This window comes from Lathyrus oleraceus, chromosome 4 (assembly GCF_024323335.1).
Source record: "Lathyrus oleraceus cultivar Zhongwan6 chromosome 4, CAAS_Psat_ZW6_1.0, whole genome shotgun sequence".
Lineage (NCBI taxonomy): Eukaryota > Viridiplantae > Streptophyta > Magnoliopsida > Fabales > Fabaceae > Lathyrus > Lathyrus oleraceus.
The window spans coordinates 346,222,548-346,247,139 of NC_066582.1; the positions used below are offsets into that span (position 1 = coordinate 346,222,548).

General features: G+C 38.4%; 1 protein-coding gene across 1 annotated transcript; it reads left to right on the top strand.

The window, feature by feature from the left end:
• Positions 1 to 1,241: 1,241 nt before the first annotated feature.
• On the top strand, positions 1,242 to 21,006 carry LOC127137372 (uncharacterized). Its single transcript, XM_051063841.1, has 2 exons — positions 1,242 to 1,473; positions 19,946 to 21,006. Exons 1-2 carry the CDS (start codon positions 1,242 to 1,244, stop codon positions 21,004 to 21,006), a joined length of 1,293 nt encoding a protein of 430 aa, XP_050919798.1.
• The last annotated feature ends 3,586 nt before the right edge of the window (positions 21,007 to 24,592 follow it).

Below are 24,592 nucleotides of genomic sequence, written 5' to 3' on the forward strand. Positions count from 1 at the left end.
AAGGGACCGAGCAGCTAAGACCGCCAAAGAGATCCAGGAAGAACAAAACAAAAGAAGGAAAGCAGGTGATGCTTTGAAGGGTTCCATCGAAAGCCTTTCTGTGAAGAAGAAACAACTTGCTGCAGCACAGTACAAAGTATGTAAAACTGAAATCAACTGCCAGGAGCAGCTCAAGAGGTTGCAAAGCCAGCTAGAGACTTGCCAGAAGGAGCTGAAAGAGGAGAAAAACCGGGCTAAGAAGCTAGAATTTTCTTTGTCTCAACATCAGTTTGACTTGGATAAGAGATTCGAAGAGATCCGTGACTTGAAGAGGCAAGCTCACAAGAACTTCGAAAGTACTAAGTTGCTCGATCAAGAGGTCACTCAGTGGGAGAGGAAGAGTTGTCATCTTCAGGTCCTTCTAGACCAGAAGGAGGATTTATTGCAGGATCTTCTGAATGGACCTAATCATACATTGATGCGTAACCTCGTCAAGGATGCGCAATACTGGAATGATAAGCATGCCCGTTTGGCTCAGTTTGTTGTTCATGCATTGGAAGATCTGCCCAAGCTGTTGGAAGATGCTTATGATGTTATATTTCCGCATGACACTCCCTGGGCTGTATTTCACTTTGTCTCTGTTTGTAGAGTTGTGTTAAAGAGGTTTTAGGACGATCTTGTTGTAGCTCATTGAGCAGATTATTGATTCGTATTATGTATCTGTTGTTGCTTCCTTATTGAATAAAAATGTGTTGTTTCCCTTTATTTGGGCATTATCTTCTATCTCTACTCTTATACTCTATGATCGCTCGTAAAAACAATGCTCGAGTCTCAAAGATTCCCTGGAAATAAAAAATGATAATAAAAACTTTTTGCATACATGCATCATTCATACATCATATTGCATTTCATAAATTCGAAACCAATAAACTCATCATCACTTGAACCTTCACAGACGAACCACTTCCATCAGAGCTGATTACCCAACAACTGTCTTGAACTAGAAGAATGTCAAAGATTACCATGGAAGAACTCAAGAGAAATCAGGAAGCGATGAAGTTTGAGATCAACCAGCTGAAGACTCAGATGGGTCTGATCATGGAGATCCTGCAGTCAATGATGAGGAAGGAAGGCAACTCCATGCCAACTGTTGTGCCAGATATGGTCACTCCGGTGAATGTGCCTAACCCACTCCACATCAGGAGCATCCTCGTGGATTTCGTCCACACCTTGGACCTCCAAGAGCTCTCTATCAGCAACTGATGTATGCTATTCCTACGGGTCCTCCACCGATGCAGTATCGACAGCCTTGCGCTCCGCAACGACAGAATCATTATCAACAGAAGTTGAAGAAGCATGAGAGGAGTTTTGATGTCCTTCCCATGTCGTACAGTCAGCTGCTTGCTCGCCTACTTCAAGACTCTTTGCTGCAATATAGAGAATTGGGACCTCCCCCAACACCTCTCCCTTCGGACTATGACGCCAATGCTAGATGTGAGTTTCCTTCTGGAGCGCCTGGACATATGGTCGAAAGTTGTAAAGCTCTGAAGCATAAGGTGCAAGATTTGATTGATTCGAAGGTCATCATGTTCACAACGCAAGGCCTGAACATAGTGCACATTCCTATGCCTCCATATGAGGGCCCATCTGCAATGTCGTGACCAGTGCAAGAATCTGCATCTATGGGAAGAGTTTAAGAAGGATCTCCTTGAATATTGCCATGTTGTTTTAGTCTGAGGATATGAAAATAAGGCCGATCATGCCAGCAGTTACTAGTTTTGTCCAATCATGTTCATGTGCAATTTTCTTGATTGTCATTTGTAACATTCATGTGTAATAAACTCATTTGTTTTTGAATAATAATGACTTTGAAATGAATATGCATATTTTTGAAGCGATCCATTCGTTTCACTCATACTTTATTTTGTCAGTATCTAACTTTTGTTTGAGCAAAATCAAAAGGAGGATGATGAAATTAAAAACACGAGATCAGTACTTGTATGCTTTTGAATAAAACCCTGCTGATGATGTAAGGCATTGTTTCAAATCCCAAACACCAGAGATATAAGGAAGATTATCCCTAGTCAACCCCTTTGGGCCTCGTAGTAGGAGTTTCTTTCGTTAACATATAAAACCCTCAATTTCAAGTCGGGGCAGGGTAGTCATCAGCTAATTTGACCATGCGTTCAAATTCCAAAGAAAAAGAGGAGTGTCCTATCTGAGGATCAACCACCTTTTATACCTCACAAAAGGTCATAAACCAATTTCCTAACGGTTATCCCTCGCCAACAGAGGAATGAGGCAATCACAACCCCTTCCAACCAATGGACAGATGTCACACGGTTTGTTTCAACAAAAGAGAAACAAGAGAATAAAGAACAAAAAGAAAGAAATCCCTCTAAGTCGAAAACTTGAGAACAAGTGACTTAGGTAAAAAAATTCCGGGCATCCCTGTGGATTGTAAATCTGAACCAATCCAGCAAAAATAGGGAAATGAAGAAAACACAACAGAAAAAGGAATCAAAAGGAAATCCTCAACAAGAACAAATTCGTGTGGCTACCAAACCAAACAAAGAAAGGTGACTGCCACACTGAAAACCTTGCTGGTTCATTAATCTCCACTTCAAAATCCCTTTTGGAAGATGAGCGTTTGCGTCGAACTAGCTGAACGTAGGACTGTTAAACATCGCGAAGAACGGGTGGGTTAGGATAGGTTTGAGCCTTAAATCCTTTCTTTCTGAAACCGTGAACCAGGTCACGTTACAACCTTCAAAAGACCTAATTGAAGCAGAGTTTATTTCGAAAGCATACAGTCGGTACGATCATGTTAAAACTGACTCTTTAATGATTCGCTCATCATTTGTGCTGATATTGATATGACATTCTAAAGTAGTGATATATTCATTGTATGTTATAATTCCAGTGAACATGCTTGGAGTTCAAAACAGCATAAACATGACATTGCCATTATCATTTTCAAAAATGAACATGTGTTACACGTGAGTAAGCACTTGACATCAAAAGGATTTCCATAATGAACGTGCATTGGAAAGCTTGAAGAGAAGGATGCCTAAAGACTTTGTTAAGCGGAGGCCAATTACTTCAACTTATTGAATTGTACGATAGAACACCTGAGAACTCCGTTGAGCAGAGACAAGTCGCCTTGATTTGACCGTACTCAGAGAGATAAATGCCTAAGACTCCATTGAGCAGCGCCAAATTATTTTTTGATCAATCACAACAAGTGATGAAAGCGTGAGACTCCGTTGAGTAGCGACCAGCCACTTCATGTGATTATATCAAGGAACAGAATGTCCGAGAACTCCGTTGAGTAGAAGGACAAGATGTTTCATTTTTTAATTAATCTGAGACAGTTATGTCAAGGAATTTCAACAAGATTCAATTAGTCTGAGACAGTTACGTCGAGATTCGGCGAATCTCTCCAAAGATCAGATATACAAGGGGTAAGTCACTCTAGTTGATCGCATCATAAGACCAAAGCATGAGACTCCGTTGCGCAGGGGCAAACTATTTTGATTGATCCTATCAAGTGCAGAACGCTTGAGACTCCGTTGAGCAAGGGCAAGCCATTTCATTAGATCATATCAAGAAGTAGAAAGTCTGAGAACTCTGTTGAGCAGAGAGACAAGACACTTCAATTTTCAGTCAATCTGAAGCAATCACGTCGATAAACCTCCCAAGATTCAGTTGATCTATGGAAGTTACGTCGAGATTCTACGAATCTCTATAAGGCATGTTAGTCGGGGGAATTCCCTTAGAGATCGGCCAACCAGAGGAAAGCTTATTTCAAGACTCATGCTAGGGCAAGCTACCCCAGGAACCAAAGAAGTCATTCTCTCCCAGATAGTTAATAAGAAGAATACAGTTCCAAGACACTGGGGCAAGTCAGATCCAGATAGTACTATGATAAAGCTGCTTCATAACTTGTGACAGGGGCAATCCTTGCAGATTCTCACAGACTGGGGCATGACTGACTAATGAAAGAAGATCATTTGTGTATGTTGGAGGTTGTTCAGAGCAAGATCCACTGTGCGTAAGAGACTTCTAAGTTCAAGAAGAATGTCGGGGAGTCACGCTAGACACATCCCCTAAACCTTTTAATAGAAGTCCATGATCCTAATTAATAAACCCAATGGTTATCGGTACCCTCAGTTCTCTATCCTCCAGATATTTCCTACCATATCGTCTAACCAAAGCCTGACCGCGCATCAGCATCTTGCATAAGCTCTTATCTCATTGCATCATGAAGCGCGTAGCATAATCCATTAAAATGGAGCATTACGCCAGACAAAATAATTACATGAAATTCTTTCTTGAAGTATAAAATAATCCTCCGTTGAGACATTCTTCCTCCCTAGTGAAAAATCCTCATGAAACTCTCGAGCAGTATTCCTCACAGGTTTTCCCAAAATAATTCTCTTTTGTGTTGCCTTTTGCAAGTACCCTTATGAGTCTTCCATCAGCCACTTACCTTTTGTAAGTCTCTTTTGGCCTCTTGTCAGTCCTCCTTGCCTTTCGCTTGGAGAAGATAATTGAGATAACTTACCTTTTGTGAGTTTATTTCGTTGATGTGTGCTCGAAATCACGTCTCCCCCTTGCTGCCTTTCACACGAGTAGGGTACCTTTGTCAGATATTTGCTTCCCGTTTGTTTAAACGACTGATATAGGTTTGGTGAGTCCCGGGGTTGGGTAGCCATTGTTTGAAAACGTCATCCCCGCCGTTGTGCCTGAGGGAAGATATGAGGTTTTCATGCCTATTTGCAAAGTTCCCCACCTGTCAGAGTGTGCTAAAGCCCATATTCGTCTGGAAAATCCCTTGAGCCTAGGTTTGTACCTAGCAGGTCTTCTTTGATTGTCTTCCTTGTGTAGATGTATGTGACCTTTTTCGACGGTTACTTACCTTTTGTAAGTACTCCCATGCCTTTCGCATAGGAGACGATCCCTTCTTGCTTACCTTTTGTAAGTGTCCTTTGCCTTTTGCATTGGAAATTTCTCTTGACAAGGAGTCTTTACTACCTTAGGTATGAGATAACCAAGCATTCCTTTCTTCTTAACCTTTCATTGAGAAGTTTCTCACTACCTTTTGTATGAGAAACCATCGTTTCTTCTTAACCTTTCGTTAAGGAGTTCTCACTACCTTTTGTATGAGAAATCCAATCTTAACCTTTCGTTGAGAAGTTTCTCACTACCTTTCGTATGAGAAATCCCCTCTTTCTTCTTAACCTTTCGTTGAGAAGTTCTCACTACCTTTTGTGTGAGATCCCCAGTAGATCGTGTGTCTAAGAGCTCTCCATTGAGAAGTATTTGGAAATTTCTATCCCTCTGGATTAGAAGCCGTTGCTACCTGGAGGTCGTTTCTCTATTGAGATGTCTTTGGAAATTTCTATCCCTCTTGATTAGGAGCCGTTGCTACCTAGAGGTCATTTCTCCGTTGAGAATTCTTTTGAAATTTCCATCCCTCTTGATTAGGAGTCGTTGCTACCTAGACGTCGTTTCTCCGTTGAGAAGTCTTTGGAAATTTCTATCCCCCTTGATTAGGAGTTGTTGCTACCTAGAGGTCGTTTCTTCGTTGAGAGGTCTTTCGAAGTTTCTATCCCTCTTGATTAGGAGCCGTTGCTACCTAGAAGTTGTTTCTCTGTTGAGAAGTCTTTGGAAATTTCATTTCCTCTTGCTAGGGAGTCGTTGCTACCCGTTTCACGAGGAGGTCATTTCTCTGTTGAGAAGTCCATCCACCTTTTTCCTTCACTGTGTTTGGAAATTTCTCTCTCTCTCTTGCTAAGGAGTCGTTGTTACCGGTCGCACGAGGAGATCATTTCTAAGCTGAGAAGTCTGGTCTTTTTTTTTCCTTAACTGTGTCTAGAAATGCCCATCCCTTTTGCTAAAGAGTTGTTGTTACCTATTGCACGAGGAGGTTATTTCTTAGTTGAGTTGTCTGTCCCTTTTTTGTAAGATGTCTCTCTGCCTAGGGCAGAAGACCTTGTTCCTATTCCTTTTGTACGGCCACTTGCATTGGTAAAAACCTGATTCTATTACCTTCGTGGAATCCTGTGTGGATGTTGCAATCTTCGGCTATATACGAGAACTTATTGGTGGAGGTAAGAATGGAAAAAAGAAAGAATGAAAAAAGAAAAGAATGAAAAATATAGAGAAAGATGAAAAAAGAGATCGAGCATACATTGCATACATAACATAGTCCATACGTCACACACAACTTCACAAAACATCCCTTTGTACAGATGACCCATTTTCCCCCCACAAACATTTCAGTTGATCCCTAACGAATTACCATATACAGAGCCCGTGCACTATCTATTGAACAACTTTCCATAAATACCCTTACCTTGCATCTCACTCATTCCGTTCGTTCCCTTTGGTCAAATTTCTTGGTTATTCTAGTATCTAATCCTCTCTTACGATGTAGGTTTGAAATCCGTTGTTATTCATACCTCCAGGTCTGAGAAGATTAAATAGGGGCAGCTGTCATACCCCAAAATTTGCCCCGCATTTTTTGCTTTTTCTACCAAACCCGTGATTCTAACCTCATTCATGTCTCATTCATATTCATCATTCATTCATTACTAACATTTACTAGCAAACATCATAGACTTGAGGCTTGTGGCTGATAAAAAATAAGGTTTCTTGGCCTGAAGATTTTGGTGTCGCTCATCACGTGGGTTGTAACCCTAATTCTTGATCTCAAAGGATTTTGTGGTTGGCTTGTGTAAAAGATCTAAACCCTGATTGATAGTTATGGTTTGAGATGTTGTTGGTAGAGCTTTGTGCTTTATTTAAAACCCTAAACAGGGGTAAATGGCGTTCAAACGCCTTTCTTAGCATACGCTCGGATTGGTGGTTGGTCAATGCCCTAGTTGATGGATACTTGAGACCTCGAAACTGGGATATTGGAATTCAGTCCACCTAGAACCCTAGCTTGTTGGTTCATAAGGGTTGTGAGCCTCATTACTGATGTGTGCTTAAGACCTTGATCAGATGTACTTGAAGTTGTTGGTTTGGTTTGAGGATTGTATAGTCCTAGCATGGGACGGATCATTTGGTCATTACGATCTGCATCATGTCACTCATTAAGTCCATTAGAGGATCATGGTTTCATAGTGTCAATCATTCAAATCATCCATTTGATTCTTGACTTCAAATGTCTTGTTGCATTTATTCATCAGTGCATTCATACTTCCATTCATTTCCTTTGACCACTGTCCATTTTCAGTCAGGGTCATTTACCCATCATGGTGTATATTACAATAGTCTCTGATTCTGGCTATGTCATCATGTGCTTAAATCTAGATTTATTTCCATTTGAATTTCCATGTGAAATTATACTTGATCATTGCATTCTGCATAAGTGTCCATAATCATTTACTCATTGTTTCAAGTTAATTTGGATAATTCATGTTGACTTGGGAAAATTCAAATTGATTTGGAAAAAATTGATTTGGATAATTCAGGTAGATTTGGAAATTCAAGTTGATAATTCATGTTGATTTTGGAGTCAAACCGACTTTAGTAATTCGAGTTAAACTTGGAGACTCGAGTTGATTTTTTTGGAGTCGTTTTTTTGGGCCATGAATGGTTATTCGATAGTTGACCCATCTCTCTCTATCACTTTTTATAGCATAAACAAGCTCTTAAGCCCATTCACTCCTTTTTTAAGCCCATTTGTCCTTTTATAAAAATGTCCAACAATTACCCAATTTCCATATCATTTTGTAAATCCAGTTTTAAAACCAAACAAACCAAGTCCATTTATCCATTACCATATTCAATTAATCAATTTTCTAATCATTATCCATTAAACCATTTAATGTCCAATTTTAAACCAACTTCATATCATATCCATATCTAGATCCATTATCCACTTTTATAAAATTCATTTACCATTAACCATTATCCTCATTTACACCCATGATCACGTAAACATTCCAATGCATAAGCCATAAAAGAACCGCCACTCATCTATTACATCATGCACTACATGGCCATTTCCAACATGAAACTATACCAGTTCCTTTCCAAATTTCAATCGCACGTTCATAGAAATCCATTATAATACATAGTCAAATCCCTTTTTCAATCATAAAACCATTATCCAATAATGTGTTACATGCCCAATAAGAAAATGAAATGAAAAACAGTTGGAATTGAGAAAGGAGCATAGCAAGTTGCACAAGCCAAAAGCCAACGCACTCGCATCCTAAACTGCGTCGCTTGTCACCCTGCAGAATTAATAGATTGGGACAACAGTTAATTGAAGTATACCATAATGAAAACCTGAAGTCTGCATCAAAACATTATGACCATACATATGACAAGCTGTGTCTGATGGAAATATTCCAACAACGAGAGACTGGATGGATAATGTATTGGTGAAGATGGTGTCGGTAACCGGAGAACCAATCCAGAGGTTAAGTGCTTACTTATTGGAAGGGCTTAGAGCAAGGTTGGAATCTTCTGGAATCCTGATCTATAAGGTTTTGAAATGTGAACAACCGAACCACCTGCAGTCATCAAAATCGGTTGCCACAACCGAGCTCAACGGTGTCGTATGCAGTAGGCCGACAACAGCAACACGGTTCACATTGGCAGTAGCAGGAGTCACCCTGTATAAGCAAACCGCACGATTAAGTCAAACCAATTCTAACTAGTTCATTCTAAGTTTCATATATAACTCACAAACATTAACATCCAAAACAGTCAAAACGGTTCCCATGGAGTACCATGGATGTTAGGGGTGTTAATACCTTCCCCTTGCATAACCGACTTCCTTACCCATTTCTCTTTCCCCTGGGTTTTATCGATATTTTCCCTTCCCTTAGGGGATAAATAAAGTTCGATGGCGACTCTGTTGTATCTTTGAGCGTGCGATGCGCTCGGGTATAATTTACGTAGCTTCAGGTGGCATACACTCTGTTCAATTTAGGTAAGGGGTCAGTTGCAACAATTAGAGTGCATCGTACCATAAATGACATCATCTAGGCCCATGAAGAATTGATTGACTTTCTCTTCTTCTTGTTATTTCTCCAATCTGCCTTTAACATCACACGTGCAACCTGCACATGTACATAGAGGGACTTACTGATAGTTTGCAAGCTCATCCTACAGTTTTTTTCAATTTTCTATAGTATGCTACCATGGTCATCCCGGTCTGCCAACACTCTGCAAAATCCATTTTTATTTGTTGAATACTAGGGTTGTTCGAAATATATAATTGTCCCTTAATGTTCTCCCATAATTTTTTCATGTTATGTTGATATGAAATGGTATATCGCAGATTTGGTTCTACCATGTTCAACACCCATAACACTAACATGAATTGCAGTGTCCACCAATCTTCCATGTTATAAGAACCTTCTTTTGGTTGTTTAATGGTTCCTTCGACATACCCTCATTTTTGTCGCGCACAGAGAGATGTACGTATGGCTCAGGACCATTCCTCATAATTCTCCCCTTTCAATTGAACCTGAGTAATCAGGCTTCCTGGATTATCATTAGAGTTCAAATCATAGGGAGGGGAGTCTTTTTGACAACCTGAACCTCTTCCTCTGATTTTTACCATAGTTTACCATAATTTAAAACAAACATTACATACAACATTGTCATACAACATTGTCATACAACATGATAGTACAAACCATAGTTTTAAAATATTTCTATACAACATTGATCCATTCATGATTATCGCGACACAAAAAATAACTGAGAGCATCGCACGCTTGAAGATACAACAGAGTTGTCACCGAAATTTATTTATTCCATAAAGGAAAGGGAAAATAATGATAAAACCCAATGGGAAGATAAAAAGGGTAAGGAAGTCGGTTATGCAAGGGGAAGGTATTAACACCCCTCACATTTGTTGTACTCAATGGGAACCATTTTGATTGTTCTTTGCACGAATGAGTGTTATTATCTAAAGGTTACTTGCGACAGAGGAAAAGTAATTTTATTAATTAGTGTGCTCACCAAGGATTTGCACCCTCGTGCCTACGTATTCTCATAGTGCAATGAGAAAATCAGAGCTTCGTAGTTCGTGGTAGAAAACTACAAATGTGTTGGTTGATTTTAGGGAACGATTATAATCATATCCTAGAAGTGTGTAAACGTTAGCTAATTCTGATCATTGTTCAGATGCTCTAAGCTTTTAGTCTGATTGTTAAGGAACACATTATAACGGTTCTTTTATGAAAAAGAAAGAAAATTGTCTTGAAAAGATTTGTGTGACAAGAGAAAATAAGAGTTGCTTGAATTGAATACAATAGAAATTGCTTAAATTGCAAAGGAGTTTGAAGTGTAAGAGGAAGAGTAGGAAAATGAGGAAAGTTTTGTTGAGGTGTGGTAAAAGTGTTGTTTGAACCAAAATTATGTTGTTTGAACCAAAATTATGTTGTTTGAACCCATGAATAGGTATAGCTGAACCAAAGAGTGTGGCATTAACCAATAGATGGTGTTGCCAATGCAAAGTTGTAGGATTTTGCATATATCCGGAAGATCAAGACCTACAAAAAAGGGGTTGCCAGAGAATGAAGCTCCATATGACAGTGCATGTTAGTTTCCAGAGCATGAGGCTCCATATGACAATGCATGAAGGTTTCCAGAGCATGAAGCTCCACAGGGTAATGCATAAGGGTTGCCAGAGTATGTGGTTCCAAAGGGTAATGCATGAGGTTTGCTAGAGCATGAGGCCCCATAGGGCAATGCATGAGGTTTTCCGAAGCATGAGGCTCCACAGGAAAATGCATGGTATTTTGGTTCAGAGATGGGTGTTTGAGCATGAGGTGCTTAACCCAAAGATGCATGGATGTCCAAAGAATGTAGTATTTGGTCCAAAGAGTAGTGTATTATTGATGAGTGTAATAGATGTTGATTGTTGAATTGTCTATCGAGAAGAAGACTTGAAAGTAATTTGACTTGAATTGCACTAAAGTTTATGAACGAAGGCGAATACTTTGAATAACTGGGGCCTACGTCCCGTACCCAAAGATACTCAGAACAAGGATATGAATAATCCCTCTCATTCTTTCCATTGCTTAAGGCTCGTAGCGCATAATTTATATCATAACTATCAAGTGTTGAAGATGAATTTTTTTGTTGTGCTTGATGTCTAGAGTCTTCAGCCTTGCATGATGATGTCTTGGGCTTATGTTTTACTTGAAGAATCAGGTGCAAGTGCCAATGTAAGGACTAATCCTATCAAATGATCAAAAGGCTTATGATCACTTGACTGGATAGGGGAAATAGATAAAATGTGAAGTGGTTAATTAATCAAAGATGACTTTGATCAATCAATCAGGCAATGGATCAAGATATCAAGCATATGGGTTTTCATTAAAGGACTAAAAGCATAAAGGAATTAAGATGCTAACCATACATATTAATTTCCGAAATTAAAACTAAAATGCTAATCAAAATCTAATATTACATGTGTATTAGTTCCTAAAAATCTAAATTGAAAATAACTTCTCAAACTAAAGATCTAATGTGGATTATCTTTTTTTATCTTCAAAGTAATTTTCTTTTAAGCAAAATAAAATGTGTTCTAAAGGCGTTAAACCGTGTATTTTTTCATAACAAAGTAAGATATATAAAAAATAAGAAAAATGTACTAATTAAGATGCAAAAATGTGATTTAAAAACTAAAACTAAAAATAAATGATTAAAAAGGAAGAAAAGAAAGAAAAAAAGCAAGGGGTGCAATGTGTAGACAAACAATGTGTAGTAAGCAATATGCTTGGATTGGGCTCAAAAAGCCCAAAGGAGTAAATGTAACAACCAAAGGGGTGCAAGGTTATGTAGGGTGCAATTACCAATTTCTGTGGGTCTGAGGGATTTAAGCCCAAACCATCATGCCAAGTGAAAGGGAGAAGAGTTCAGAAACTCATTTCCCATGTTTCATTCTTAAACACATCCATAGGCAAGCATCCTCGCCTGAGACCGATACCTCATCACGTCGGAAATCGCCTTAGGCGGCGGAGGTCTAAACACTTCCCAACATACCTCTAACCACTCATCCACCCTCCCTCTCTCTCATTCTCACATTAGAATCCCTGAATTCCTCACCAATATTTTGAATCGAAGCTAAGTAACTATGAACCCTAAGTGTTCAATTCAAAATTAAATGACCATTGCAGACGAATCGGAGCCCAAATTTTAGGGGTTTGGCTCTCCTGTTGATATGCTGCATCACAATGAATGCTTTAGTGAAAAACGAGGGAGAAGCGAGGGAGGGCTTACCTAACAAAGTAGCTCCGATGGCTCTTCTATATTGGCGTTTGTCAAAGAAATCCAAAGATCTTCTTCTCTAGGTATCGTGCTATTGATTTCTTTGCTTAAACTGTGAGTTGTATATTAATCTTTAATCTTCTTCTTCTCTGATGTGTAGTCTGTAGGTGTGTTATTATTGTTGCTCTATCTGCTTGAGAGTGAGGGGTCGGGGGGTAGAGTTCAGAGAGAACTCAAAAAGAGTGTATTGAGAGAGAGAAAGAGCAGAGAGAATTGAGAGTATTTTTAGTGGAATGTGGTGGTGATTGTGATTGTTTTTGAATTTGAGAGTGATGAGGAATTATATAGAGGATGATGATGTAACTGATTTGGGCAGGTTGGGCAGAGGTGTTAACAAAGTTATGGCACAGTTAAGTCTAAGTTGGATTGAGTAAAAAGTTTTTTAGATGTTAGGGTTATGTTAATTTCTGTTAAATGTTAATAAGATGAATCTAGTTAGTGAAGTATTAGTAGTGATTTGAATCAGATTATAAGTGAGTTAATTAGTCATGTGGGATTGCTTGAATTTGAATTGCCATGGACTGATTTTGGATCAATGGGCCTTTTTAGAAGTGATCTCAGTTATGAAGTTTGTTAGTTATATCAGTTAGAACATGTTAATGATGTGGTTACATTCCTTGATTTTTTGATGCAGAACCTACTGTCAGAAATTAAATGAAATGCTTAGAACTTGCTGAATATTGAGATGTCATGCTAATTAGTATGCTAGGACTATTAGACTATGATTCTTGGTTTAGATATATGCTTATTGTGACACTAAGTGATATGCTTGACTGTAACTGACTTGTTCTTCTATGTATTAAACTTCATTGGTCTGAACGATGTACATATGGAAATGAATACATGCTTTTTGTTAGTGACTTATATTGGAATTGAGTTGAGATAAGTTTGTCATACCCCAAAATTTGCCCCCCAATTTTGCTTTTTTACCTAACCCGTGATTCTAATCTCACTCATATCTCATTCATGTTCATCATTCATTCATGGTTAACATTGACTAACAAACATTATAGATTCAAGGTTCATGGTTGACAAAATCAGGGATTTGGCTGGAAGATCATGGTATTGTTCATCATGGGGGTTGTAACCCTAATCTTTGACCTTGATCTTATGAAAGCCTATGGTTGAAGGAGCTTTGCGGTTTGACAGGAAACCTTAATACTTGATCCTGAAGTTGGTAACCCTAGTGGTTTATTCTGAGGATCAAAAACATTAAATTAGTTCATGGCACTGATGGATTGTTGGGTTTGATATTCTTGGTTATTGCCTGACATTTGACCTTTAACCTAACTAAACCCTTACTACATGGTTTGATTTGGTTGGTTCCAAGCATGTATGCATTTGTATTCCACTATATCCCATTTGACCCCAAGTCACCTCAACCATTAATTCCATTTGATTTTCATTGATCCAAAGTTCATTGGTTCATTTTGATCAAGTCATGGCATGATCATTAGGTCTTGCTATCATCCATTCACAAGATACGTTGGTTCTAATAGGGTCACGAGCATGCATTCTTAACCAGAGGAGTCCAGTTCATCATCCTCTTGCATCAGTTGACTTCTGGTCAACTGTTGACTTTTTGGTCAACCAATTGACCAAAGTCAACTTATCATACTTGACCATGGCATTTGGCATAAGTATTAACGAACATTTCACATTGTTTCAAATTGTTTTTAGAAATTCAAATTAATTTTACAGTTCAAATCAATCTTTTAGATTCACATTTTGATAAAGGGGCATGGTTGTGTTATTTGGAAGTGAGCCCATTTGTTCTTCACTCTTTATTTTTAAAACAAAATTCAACATAAAAATTTGCAACAAAAATCCATATTATATCCAATAATAATCATGTTATCCATTTTTCAAATCCATCTCATTTGTCCAAATTATCCAATTCCAACATTTACCGATACCCAAACTTAAACCCATTTTACAAATTCTTAAGCCCATTTTTATTTTCCAAATCCATTCATTAATCCAACCTAACATTCATTTAGTTAACCCAATTTCAAAATCCAAAACCTATCCCAGGGCCATTCTTTTACACACTTGAAGGAAAATCTTATCACTACTTTAAAATGCAAGATGGGATTGTTCACGTATATCCAATTATAGATTTAAAATAAGAACTTTTTCCTGATGCCGATGCAACAACCTTTTTCACTGACTTCAAACCATATTACAATTTCATTACTAATCCAATTACAAATTCACACACATCTTACATAAACCATTACAACACACTATTCAAAATCCCATTAAAATTCCAATCAAATTACGGGCAAGTTTGTTTTATCTTTAAAAAAATGAATTTTTTCTTTGTATTTTTGAAAATGAATTCTACAAAAATATTTTTTAAAATATAAAAGTTTTTTTAAATTTATTTTTTGTAAATTAAAAGATTGAATTGCTCATTCAATAACATAAATATACATTATTGAAGATCAAAACACAGTCAAAATCATAATTTTTTCAAAAAATTGTATCTCAAAAATGATTTTTATGAAAAGCTATTTGAAATAGCTTCAAATATTAAGTGATTTTTTGAAATTTTGATATCCAAAAATAGTTTCGATAAAATGATGAAATAACTAAAATAACATTTTAAGAATAACTATTCAAACCAAATTTTCATTTGAAGCTTTTATGAAAAGTTTCTTTGTAAATTTTTTTTACATTAAAATCTGTAACACTATAAAAATCATTTTTAAAAAAAGCCAAAACAAACGGACCCTACATCTAGCCATACATTCCAATTTCCAGCATAAATCCAAATTTACACATTTCAACCACAAGCCATGCAGTGTTTTAAATCTGAAATTCCAAAATTACAAAACCCACCAAATTACAACCAAATGCAAAAATCCAAACATTTCCAATAACTCTTCATGAATCTCACCCTTCCATTTACACATAAATAGAAAATAATAATGAAATTAGTAAAGGCGGAGAATTGAAGTGAGCCTTCTGGACAAGTTCCCACCTGTTCCACATCTCAAATCTTTCTTGAAGGATTCTAGGAAAGTCGCATCCTCCATTCCGGGAAGGTCCTAATAAGGCGGGGCGAGCATCGTATCTAGCTGCAAGAAAGGAGCAGTCTGCACTCAAGGCGGTGATTAGATGCATAGAAGAATACAAACTTGAGGCTGAATTGTCTGTCGAGAGTTTGAAGAAGCGACTTGAATAGTTGGAGAAGGTCAAGCCTGAGAAAGGAGGCAAGTTGTTGTCCCTGCACAAATCATTCACAAATTAACTCCACATTCAATTTCTAACTTACTGTCATGCTAACATTGAATAATAGTAATTTTACATTTCATTTCACTTGAATTTCGATTAAACTTGGCTCCAATTAACTTTTAAATCTCTAACTATAATGTGAATCTATGGGGGAATGAACATTTCAAACCAACTAACTATCACCTAACTGCAGGACTAAACAGATACATAATTCCATTTAACTAGAATTTCATTTCACTTGAATTTGACACTTCATTTCATTGTAACTAATCTAACCAACTTTAGAATTTCTAACTAATAACTGAATTTCATTTTGAATTTCATGTGAATTTAAGAACAGAATCAAGCCTTATATAAGAGTCCTCACCTATCTTCAACGGAGAGTTTTTCTTTTTCTTCATTTTCTGCAAATTCTCTCCATTCCGCAATCACTTCTCTCTACACCAATTGCTCCTAATCATCGGCCATGCAATCCCTCGACATCTCTTTCTCCCTCTTGAAAATTGTGTGGTGCTGCAACAATAGCCATAACAGGATCAATCTCTTAACAGAAGCACATATTTTTCAACACAGAAGTTTCAGAATCGATTTCAACACACACACGCTTCCGAAATCAAAGGAAATTCACACTCTCTCATCAAAGAGAAGAGTCCAGAATTGCAACAAGAATTTGTAAAGAAAAAAACATACACAAATCTCGCACACAAGGATTCACATCAAATCAGATTAACAGAAGGAGAAGAAGAAGAATCAATTGGAACTCAAACGGAAAACATCATACCTGTTCAATCTGGTACGTATTTCGATTAGTTTTCAATACTGCTTCTTTCTGTTAGCGCGCATGATTACAAAGCGACTAGAGTTGCGAGTTTTCAAATCTTCGAGCGAGAGGAACGACGCGAATCACGGAGTGCTACGGATAGGCGAATCTTCGAATCTGCAACGAAGCGGAACGCTATGTTGCGAATCGATGCAAGGAAGTTTGAGTTGTCGCACCATGACTCAAACGCGCGGTCGTGAGGATAAACACGCAACGTTTACAAGACTTCAACGATGAATCCGGTTTAGGCTTCTTGATCTGAAGTTATGTTGTTCTTTGTTTCTTCGATCGTACTATTGAAATCGAAAGGGGAGAAGAACTTGTATCATGTTTTTTATTCCGCGTCAGATCGATTATGAAGGCATTTGGCGCCGTGTTGCCGAGTTCGCGTGGGTTGGGATTAGGGATCCATTTCTTGATCGTCTGAAGTTTGATTCTGTTTGGGCCTGGGGCCCAAACGATTTCCTATACACACCTCATACACAGGCCTGCACATCCAACAAGTTCTTGGCCCAATCCCTTCCTTTTTTTTTGTTAATTAATTAGAAGATTTAGGTTAATTAGGATCTTTAGGGATAATTATAGCTTTAGTGTAATTAGCTTAATGTTAGAATTTAATTTTAGAAAACACAATAGTTTAGAATTTACCATTGATTTTTAATTAGAATTTACCATTGATTAGAATCTTAATTCAATAACCATATTTGTGAATAATGATTGTTTTGCCCCTAGGTTAGAAATAGCCCATTTTTGCATGTTCCCCCAGTTTTAGGCATTGTGAAAATAATTTCAAACAAACACTAACCCTTTAGGTAGTTGTACACTTCATTCAACTAATTTTTTCCCACCAATTAAGTTGATAAAAGTACGCTTTGATTGACTAAATCCTTTAACTGTGCTTAATTTCCCAAGCTTAGTCAAGTGATCAAAAGACCCTTGATCACTTGATAAAGCAAGTCCTTATGATCAAGATGTTGGATACTGGATCTCCAAGTTCAATCAAGATACAAAGATCAAGATCGAGAGTTCAAGCAATTCAAATCAATACAAGACAGGACTACTATTCAAGCACTACAAAGATCAAAACTCCCCGCTTGTTAATCATGATCCATGTTGTGTGTCATGAGTCTTAAGTAATAGAGAAGGAATGAGACTAGAGAATTCCTACCCCCATTCTGAGTATCTTTAGGTGCGGGACGAATGACCCGTTCGCTCATTGTATTCACCTCTATTCATAGGCTTTAGCACAACTCGATTCAAGTTGATTAACTAGCCTCTTCATCATTCAAAGACTACCCTTCATCGTGGGAAGCTGCAAGGAAATTCAAATTCAACACTCATCGATTGTGATGCAAATTGCATGTCATAAGCTTTAAGTAGTAGAGAAGGAATGGGACTGGAGAATTCCTACCCCCATTCTGAATATCTTTGGGTATGAAATGAATGGCCCAATGCTCACTGTATTCGCCTCTATTCATAGACTTTAGTGCAATTTAAATCGAATAATTGATAAGTCTTTCTACACAGACGTGAAGCACAGATTGAAGATCAAACTGAAGATCAGAACCAAGGATCAGACTTCCACCGTTAAGGGTTTCTCTTTCTATCCTTTTGTTCTCCCATTAAAACTAAAACCATTTTGTGAATAAACTCAAAAACAATTAACCCTACGATTATGATTATACGACACGAGCCTTAAGCAATGAAGAAGGAATGGGACTGGAGAATTCCTACCCCCATTCTGAATATCTTTGGGTGCAGGACGAATCACCCAATTGCTCACTGTATTCATCTCCATTCATAGACTTTAGTGCGATTCGAATCATGACTCCAATTTCATAATAAAAGCAAACCCACCTCATCAAACTCAGTTTTTCCTTTGGGATTCTTCTTCTGTTTAAAACCTTTTCAGAAAGGACATGTTACTTCCGTTCTACCGTGAACGACGCTTAAGCCTCCATGTGCGAGCAAATAATTTTTAACTGCTAGAGTCTGATCCGAGTTCATCCATTCTACCGCAAACAGACAGACGCTTAAAGCTCTCATGCTCGAGCATACAATCAATACTGTCCACTAAAAACAATTAACACATCCGTCCTAGTTCCACGAACTACGAAGCTCTGATTTCCTCATTACATGAATGAGGATACGTAGGCACGAGGGCCCAAATCCTTAGAGAGCACAATTATTTATGACCTTCATTTTTTACAATTATCTATTGACCCCCATTCCCTTTTCGCGAGTAATCGTCAAATAATAACACCTATTCTTGCAAAGAACATTGGATGTTATGGGTGTTAATACCTTCCCCTTGCATAACCGACTTCCTTACCCATTTCTCTTTCCCCCGGGTTTTATCGATGTTTTCCCTTTCCTTCTGGAAATAAATAAAGTTCGATGGCGACTCTATTGTATATTTAAGCGTGCGATGCGCTCGGGTATAATTTGCATAGCTTCAGCTGGCGACTCTGTTGGGGACCCTTTCCTAAGCAAGTCGAGCCCAATTTTGTTTGCTTTCTTTGTGTGGTTATGTGCTTATCTTTATTACTTTACTCGCTTTATTTATGTTATTTACCACATTACTTTATTGCTTTAAATATTCATATGTTGTATTCTGGATATTATCTGTCATATTACCTATTGGGATGGGATGGGATGATACTATGTGAGAGAAGCTCTACACCCGAGCTTGAGTATACACACAGGATAGATTCGTGGATATTCGTGTCGCCCTGTGTTTTACGCCTTGGGTTGTCACGAGAGCCACACCCAGACTAGACTCACTTGAAAGTACTTTTGTCCTGTGAGAGTTCACTATGGTAGGGTATTTTCATTTGACTCAATGACTCTAGGAGACCTTTTAGGGACCACCTTTGAGGACTAGTACACACCTCTGAGAGGGCTATTGGTTTTTATCCAGGAAACCAAGACCCTTCATACCATTGATCTCTTACATACGTCGGACCTTTGATCCTATATTGAGTTACATGGACAAATTATTATTCAGATCTTTCAGATCACATTAGATTATTGATCCTATGATGAAGTTATCTAGACTGTCTAGGTCATGTCGAACCTTTGATCTTATATTATGTGATATGGCCAGATTATCCAGAATATCCAGATTATACTGAATTGTTGAATTTATGATGCTTGCATATCATTACATCATTTTGAAATTAATTTTTGCATGTACATTTCCAGGGAATTTAAGAGACGAGTCTTTGTTTGAGTGATCATTAGAGAATGGATCCTACTATAAGAGGTGTTTATAGCTACAAGTTTATGGTACCTTTTTTGAAGACATTGAGAGGATTGGGAGCTCGCCTGGTTTTCAATAACAAAGACAAGTTCAAGGATGCCTATGGGAATCTCCTAGGCATGCTTAACACCGAGGTCAACATTACAACTCTTCACACTCTAGTTCAGTTCTACGACCCTCCTTTGAGATGCTTCACATTCCAAGATTACCAGTTGGCTCCTACTTTGGAGGAATATTCACACATTCTAGGGATTGAGATTAAGGATCAGGCTCCCTTTGTCCCTACGAGGAACTTCCTAAGTCTCAACATCTAGCTGAAATCCTTCACATAGGGAAGAAGGAGGTGGAGGTCAATCTTAAACCTAAGGGTGGGACCCATGGGTTTGCCTTGAAGTTTCTGGTTGACAAGGCTATTACATTTGCTGAAGCTGAAAGTTGGGATGCCTTCAACATTATCTTTGCTTTGATCATGTATGGGATCGTGTTGTTCCCAAACATGGAAGACTTTATTGACTTGGCTTCGATCTACCTCTTCATGGCCAAGAATCTCGTTCCTACTCTTCTTGCAGACACATATTATTCCATCCACGTGAGGAATGAGAAGAAGAAGGGGACTATTGTGTGTTGTACCCCTCTGCTGTATAGATGGTTTATTTCGCATCTACCCAGCAAGGGTTCTTTTGTTGACAACAAGGGGAATCTGAAATGGTCTCAAAGGATCATGTCCCTCACAGCTGAAGACATCTCCTGGTATTCTAGAGTTTACGACGGTGTTGAGATCATCATGGATTGTGGTAATTTCCCCAATGTACCCCTTCTAGGTACAAAGGGTGGAATTAACTATAACCCGAGGATAGCATTGTGTCAGTTGGGCTACCCGATGGTAAACAAGCCAGATTCTAAGATGCTAGAGGAGTTTGTTTTGTATGAAGGGGTTGACAACTCAAAGTTCCAGAAGAGGATTATCCAAGCATGGGGATATATCCATCGACATGGAAGGGCCGAATTGGGAAAGAAGAACTGTATTACGAAGGAAGCCTGCACTCAGTGGGTTAAGGAGAGAGTCAAAGAGTTTTTATTGCCATTTCCGCTTGAACCTTCCATGATCATCAAGCCGGTTAAGCCTGTTGTTACTCCTATTTTAGAGGTTGACAAACTCAAGGGGGCTATCAAAGCGTTAGAGAAAGAGAATTCCCATCTCCGATCTAACCTAGGTAAGCTCACCTTAGAGAAAGAGAACCTGAAGTCTAATCTCAACCAAAAAAGGGACCGAGCAGCTAAGACCTCCAAAGAGATCCAGGAAGAACAACACAAAAGAAGAAAAGTAAGTGATGCTTTGAAGGGTACTATCGAAAGCCTTTTTGTAAAGAGGAAGCAACTTGTTGCATCATAGTACAAGGTATGCAAAATCGAGATCAACTGCCTGGATCAGATCAAGAGGCTACAAAGCCAACTAGAGACTTGCCAGAAGGAGCTGAAAGAGGAGCAAGACCAGGCTAAGAAGTTAGAAATTTCGCTGTCTCAGCATCAGTTCGACTTGGACAAGAAATTCGAAGAGATTCGGGAGCTAAAGAGTCAAGCTCACAAGAACTTTGAAAGTACCAAGTTGCTCGATCAAGAGATCACTCAGTGGGAAATAAAGAGTCATCATCTTCAAGTCCTTCTAGACCAGAAGGAAGCTTTCTTGTGGGATCTTCTGTACCTGTTATTTCCTTAATCTTGAATAAAATGTGTTGTTTCCCTTTATTTGGGCATTATTTTATATCTCTACTCTTATACTCGATGATTGCTCGTAAAAATAATAGACGAATCTCGAAGATTCCCTGGAAATAATAAAATAAAATAACAGTAAAAAGAACTTCTTGCATACATGCATCATTCATACATCATATTGCCTTTCATGAATCTAAAACCAATGAACTCATCTTCACTTAAACCTTCACAGACGAACCACTTCCATTAGAGTTGATTACCCGACAACTGTCCTGAACTAGAAGCATGTCATAGGTTACTATGGAAGAACTCAGAAGAAATCAGGAAGCAATGAAGGTTGAGATCAACCAGCTGAAGACTCAGGTGAGTTTGATCATGGAGATCCTGCAGTCAATGATGAGGAAGGAAGGAAACTCCACGCCAACTGTTGTATCAGAAGTGGTCACTCAGGTGAACATGCCTGACCCCACTCCGCATCAGGGGAAGCCTCGTGGATTTCATCCATAATTCGGACCTCCAAGAGCTCTCTATCATCAACAGATGTATGTTATTCCTATGAGTCCTCCACCGATGCAGTATCGACAACCTTACGCTCCATAGCGACAAAATCATTATCAGCAGAAGTTGAAGAAGCATGAGAGAAGTTTTGATGTTATTCCCATGTCGTACAGTCAATTGCTTACTCTCTTACTTCAAGACTCATTGCTGCAATATAGAGAATTGGGACCTCCCCCAACACCTCTCCCTTCGGGCTATGATGTCAATGCTAGATGTGAGTTTCATTCTAGAGCGCCTAGATATACGGTCGAAAGTTGTAGAGCGCTGAAGCATAAGGTGCAGAATTTGATTGATTCGAAGTCGTCGTGTTCACACCGCAAGGCTTGAATATAGTGAACATTCCCATGCCTCCAAATGAGGGCACATCTGCAATATCGTGATCAGTGCAAGTGGAAGCAAGGGTAGATATGAAGAGTCTACATCTGTGGGAAAAGTTTGAGAAGGATCTCCTTGAAGATCATCATGTTAATCTGTTACCAACTTTATAATTTCTAGTCTGAGGATCTAAAGATAAGGTCGATTATGCCAGCAGTTACTAGTTTTGTTCAATCATATTCATCTGTAATTTCCTTGATTGTCATTTGTAGCATTCATGTGTAATAAACTCGTTTGTTTTTGAATAATAATGACATTGAAATGAATATGCATATTTTTGAAGCAATCCATTCGCGTTCACTCATACTCTATTTTGTCAATATCTAACTTTTGTTTGAGCAAAATCAAAAGGAGGATGATGAAATTAAAAACACGAGATCGACACACATATGCTTCTGAATAAGACCCGGTTGATGATGTAAGGCATTGTTTCAAATCCCAAATATCGGAGTTATAAGGAAGTTAATCCCTAGTCAACCACTTTGGGCCTTGTAGTAGGAGTTTCTTTCTGAACATAAAACCCTCAATTTTAAACCGGGGCAGGGTAGTCGTCATCTAATTTGGCCGTTCATTCAAATTCCAAACAAAAAGAGGAGTGTCCTATCTGAGGATCAACCACATTTTACCCCTCAAGAGAGGTCGGAAACACCAAATTCCTAATGGTTGTCCCTCACCAACAGAGGAACGAGGCAGTCACAACCCTTTCAAACCAAACAAACAGATGTCACACGATTTGTTTCAACGAGAAAAGAAACACGAAAAAAAAAGCCCGCTAAGTCAAAAACTCGAAAATGAGTGACTTAGGAAGAAATTAGGGCATCGCCGTGGATTGAAAATCTGATTCAATCCAGCAAAAGTAGAGAAATGAAAAAAAAAACAGAGAGAGGAATCAAAAGAAAATCCTCAGCAAGAACAAATTCGTGTGGCTACCAAACCGAATAGAGGAAGGGTGACTGCCACACCAAAAACCTCATTGAATCACTAATCATTACTTTAAAATCCCCTTTTGGAAGATGAGCATTATGTCGAAATAGCTGAACGTAGGACTGAAGAACATCACGAAGAACGGGTGGGTTAGGATAGGTTTGAGCCTTATATCCTTTCTTTCTAAACCCATGAACCAGGCCATGTTACAACCCTCAAAACACCTAATTGAAGCAGAGTTTATTTCGAAAGCATACAGTCAGTACGATCGTGTTAAAACTGACCCCTTGATGATTCACTCATCATTTGTGTTGATATTGATATGACATTCTTAATCAGTGATGCATTCATTGTATGTCATAATTCCAGTGAACAGGCTTGGACTTCAAAACTGTATAAACGTGACATTGTTATTATCATCTTTACAAATGAACATTTGTTACTCATGAGTAAGCATTTGACATCAAGAAGATTTCCATAATGAATGTGAATTGGAAAGCTTGATTATTACACCATAAGAGAAGGGTGCCTAAAGACTTTGTCAAGAAGAGGCAAAATTATTTCAACTAATTGGATCATAAGATAAAATACCTGAGAACTCCATTGAGCAGAGACAGGTCACCTTGATTTGATTGTCCTCCGAGAGACAAACGCCTGAGACTCTGTCGAGCAGGGACAAATTATTTTGATTAGTCATACCAAGTGTTGAACACATGAGTCTCCGTTGAGCAACAACCAACCACTTCATGTGATTATATCAAGGAACATAACATCCGAGAACTCCGTTGAGCAGAAGGACAAGATGTTTCAAGATTCTGTCAATTTGAGACTGTCATGTCAAGAAATTTCAACAAGATTCAGTTAGTCTGAGACAGTTACGTCGAGATTCGACGAATCTCTCCAAAGATCAGATATTTAGGAGGTAAACCACTCCAGTTGATCGCATCAGAAGACCAAACGCCTGAGACTCTGTTGAGAAGTGGCAAACTATTTTGACTGATCATATCAAGTGCAGAACGCCCGAGTCTTCGTCAAGTAGGGGAAAGCCATGTCATTGGATCATATCGAGAAGAAAAATGTCTAAGAACTTCGTTGAGCAGAAAGACAAGACACTTCAATTTTCAGTCAATCTGAAGCAATCACGTCGATAAATCTCTCAAGATTCAGTTAATCTAAGGAAGTTACGTCGGGATTCGATGAATCTCTATAAGACATGTTAGTCAGGGGCATTCCCTTAGAGATCGGCCGCTCAGAGGCAAGATTTTTCCAAGACTTGTACTGGGGAAAGCTACCTCAGAAACCCAATAAGTCGTTCTCTTCCAGATAGTCAATAAGAGGAATACAACTTCAAGATACTAGGGTAGATTAGATCGAGATAGTACTTCATAACTTATGACTGGGGCATTCCA

Coding starts and splice junctions, on each gene's coding strand:
- LOC127137372 (XM_051063841.1), top strand. CDS start 1,242: ATGTATGCTATTCCTACGGGTCCTCCACCGATGCAGTATCGACAGCCT. Junction 1,474..19,945: donor CTATGACGCCAATGCTAGAT/GTGAGTTTCCTT, acceptor TCCTTCACATAG/GGAAGAAGGAGGTGGAGGTC.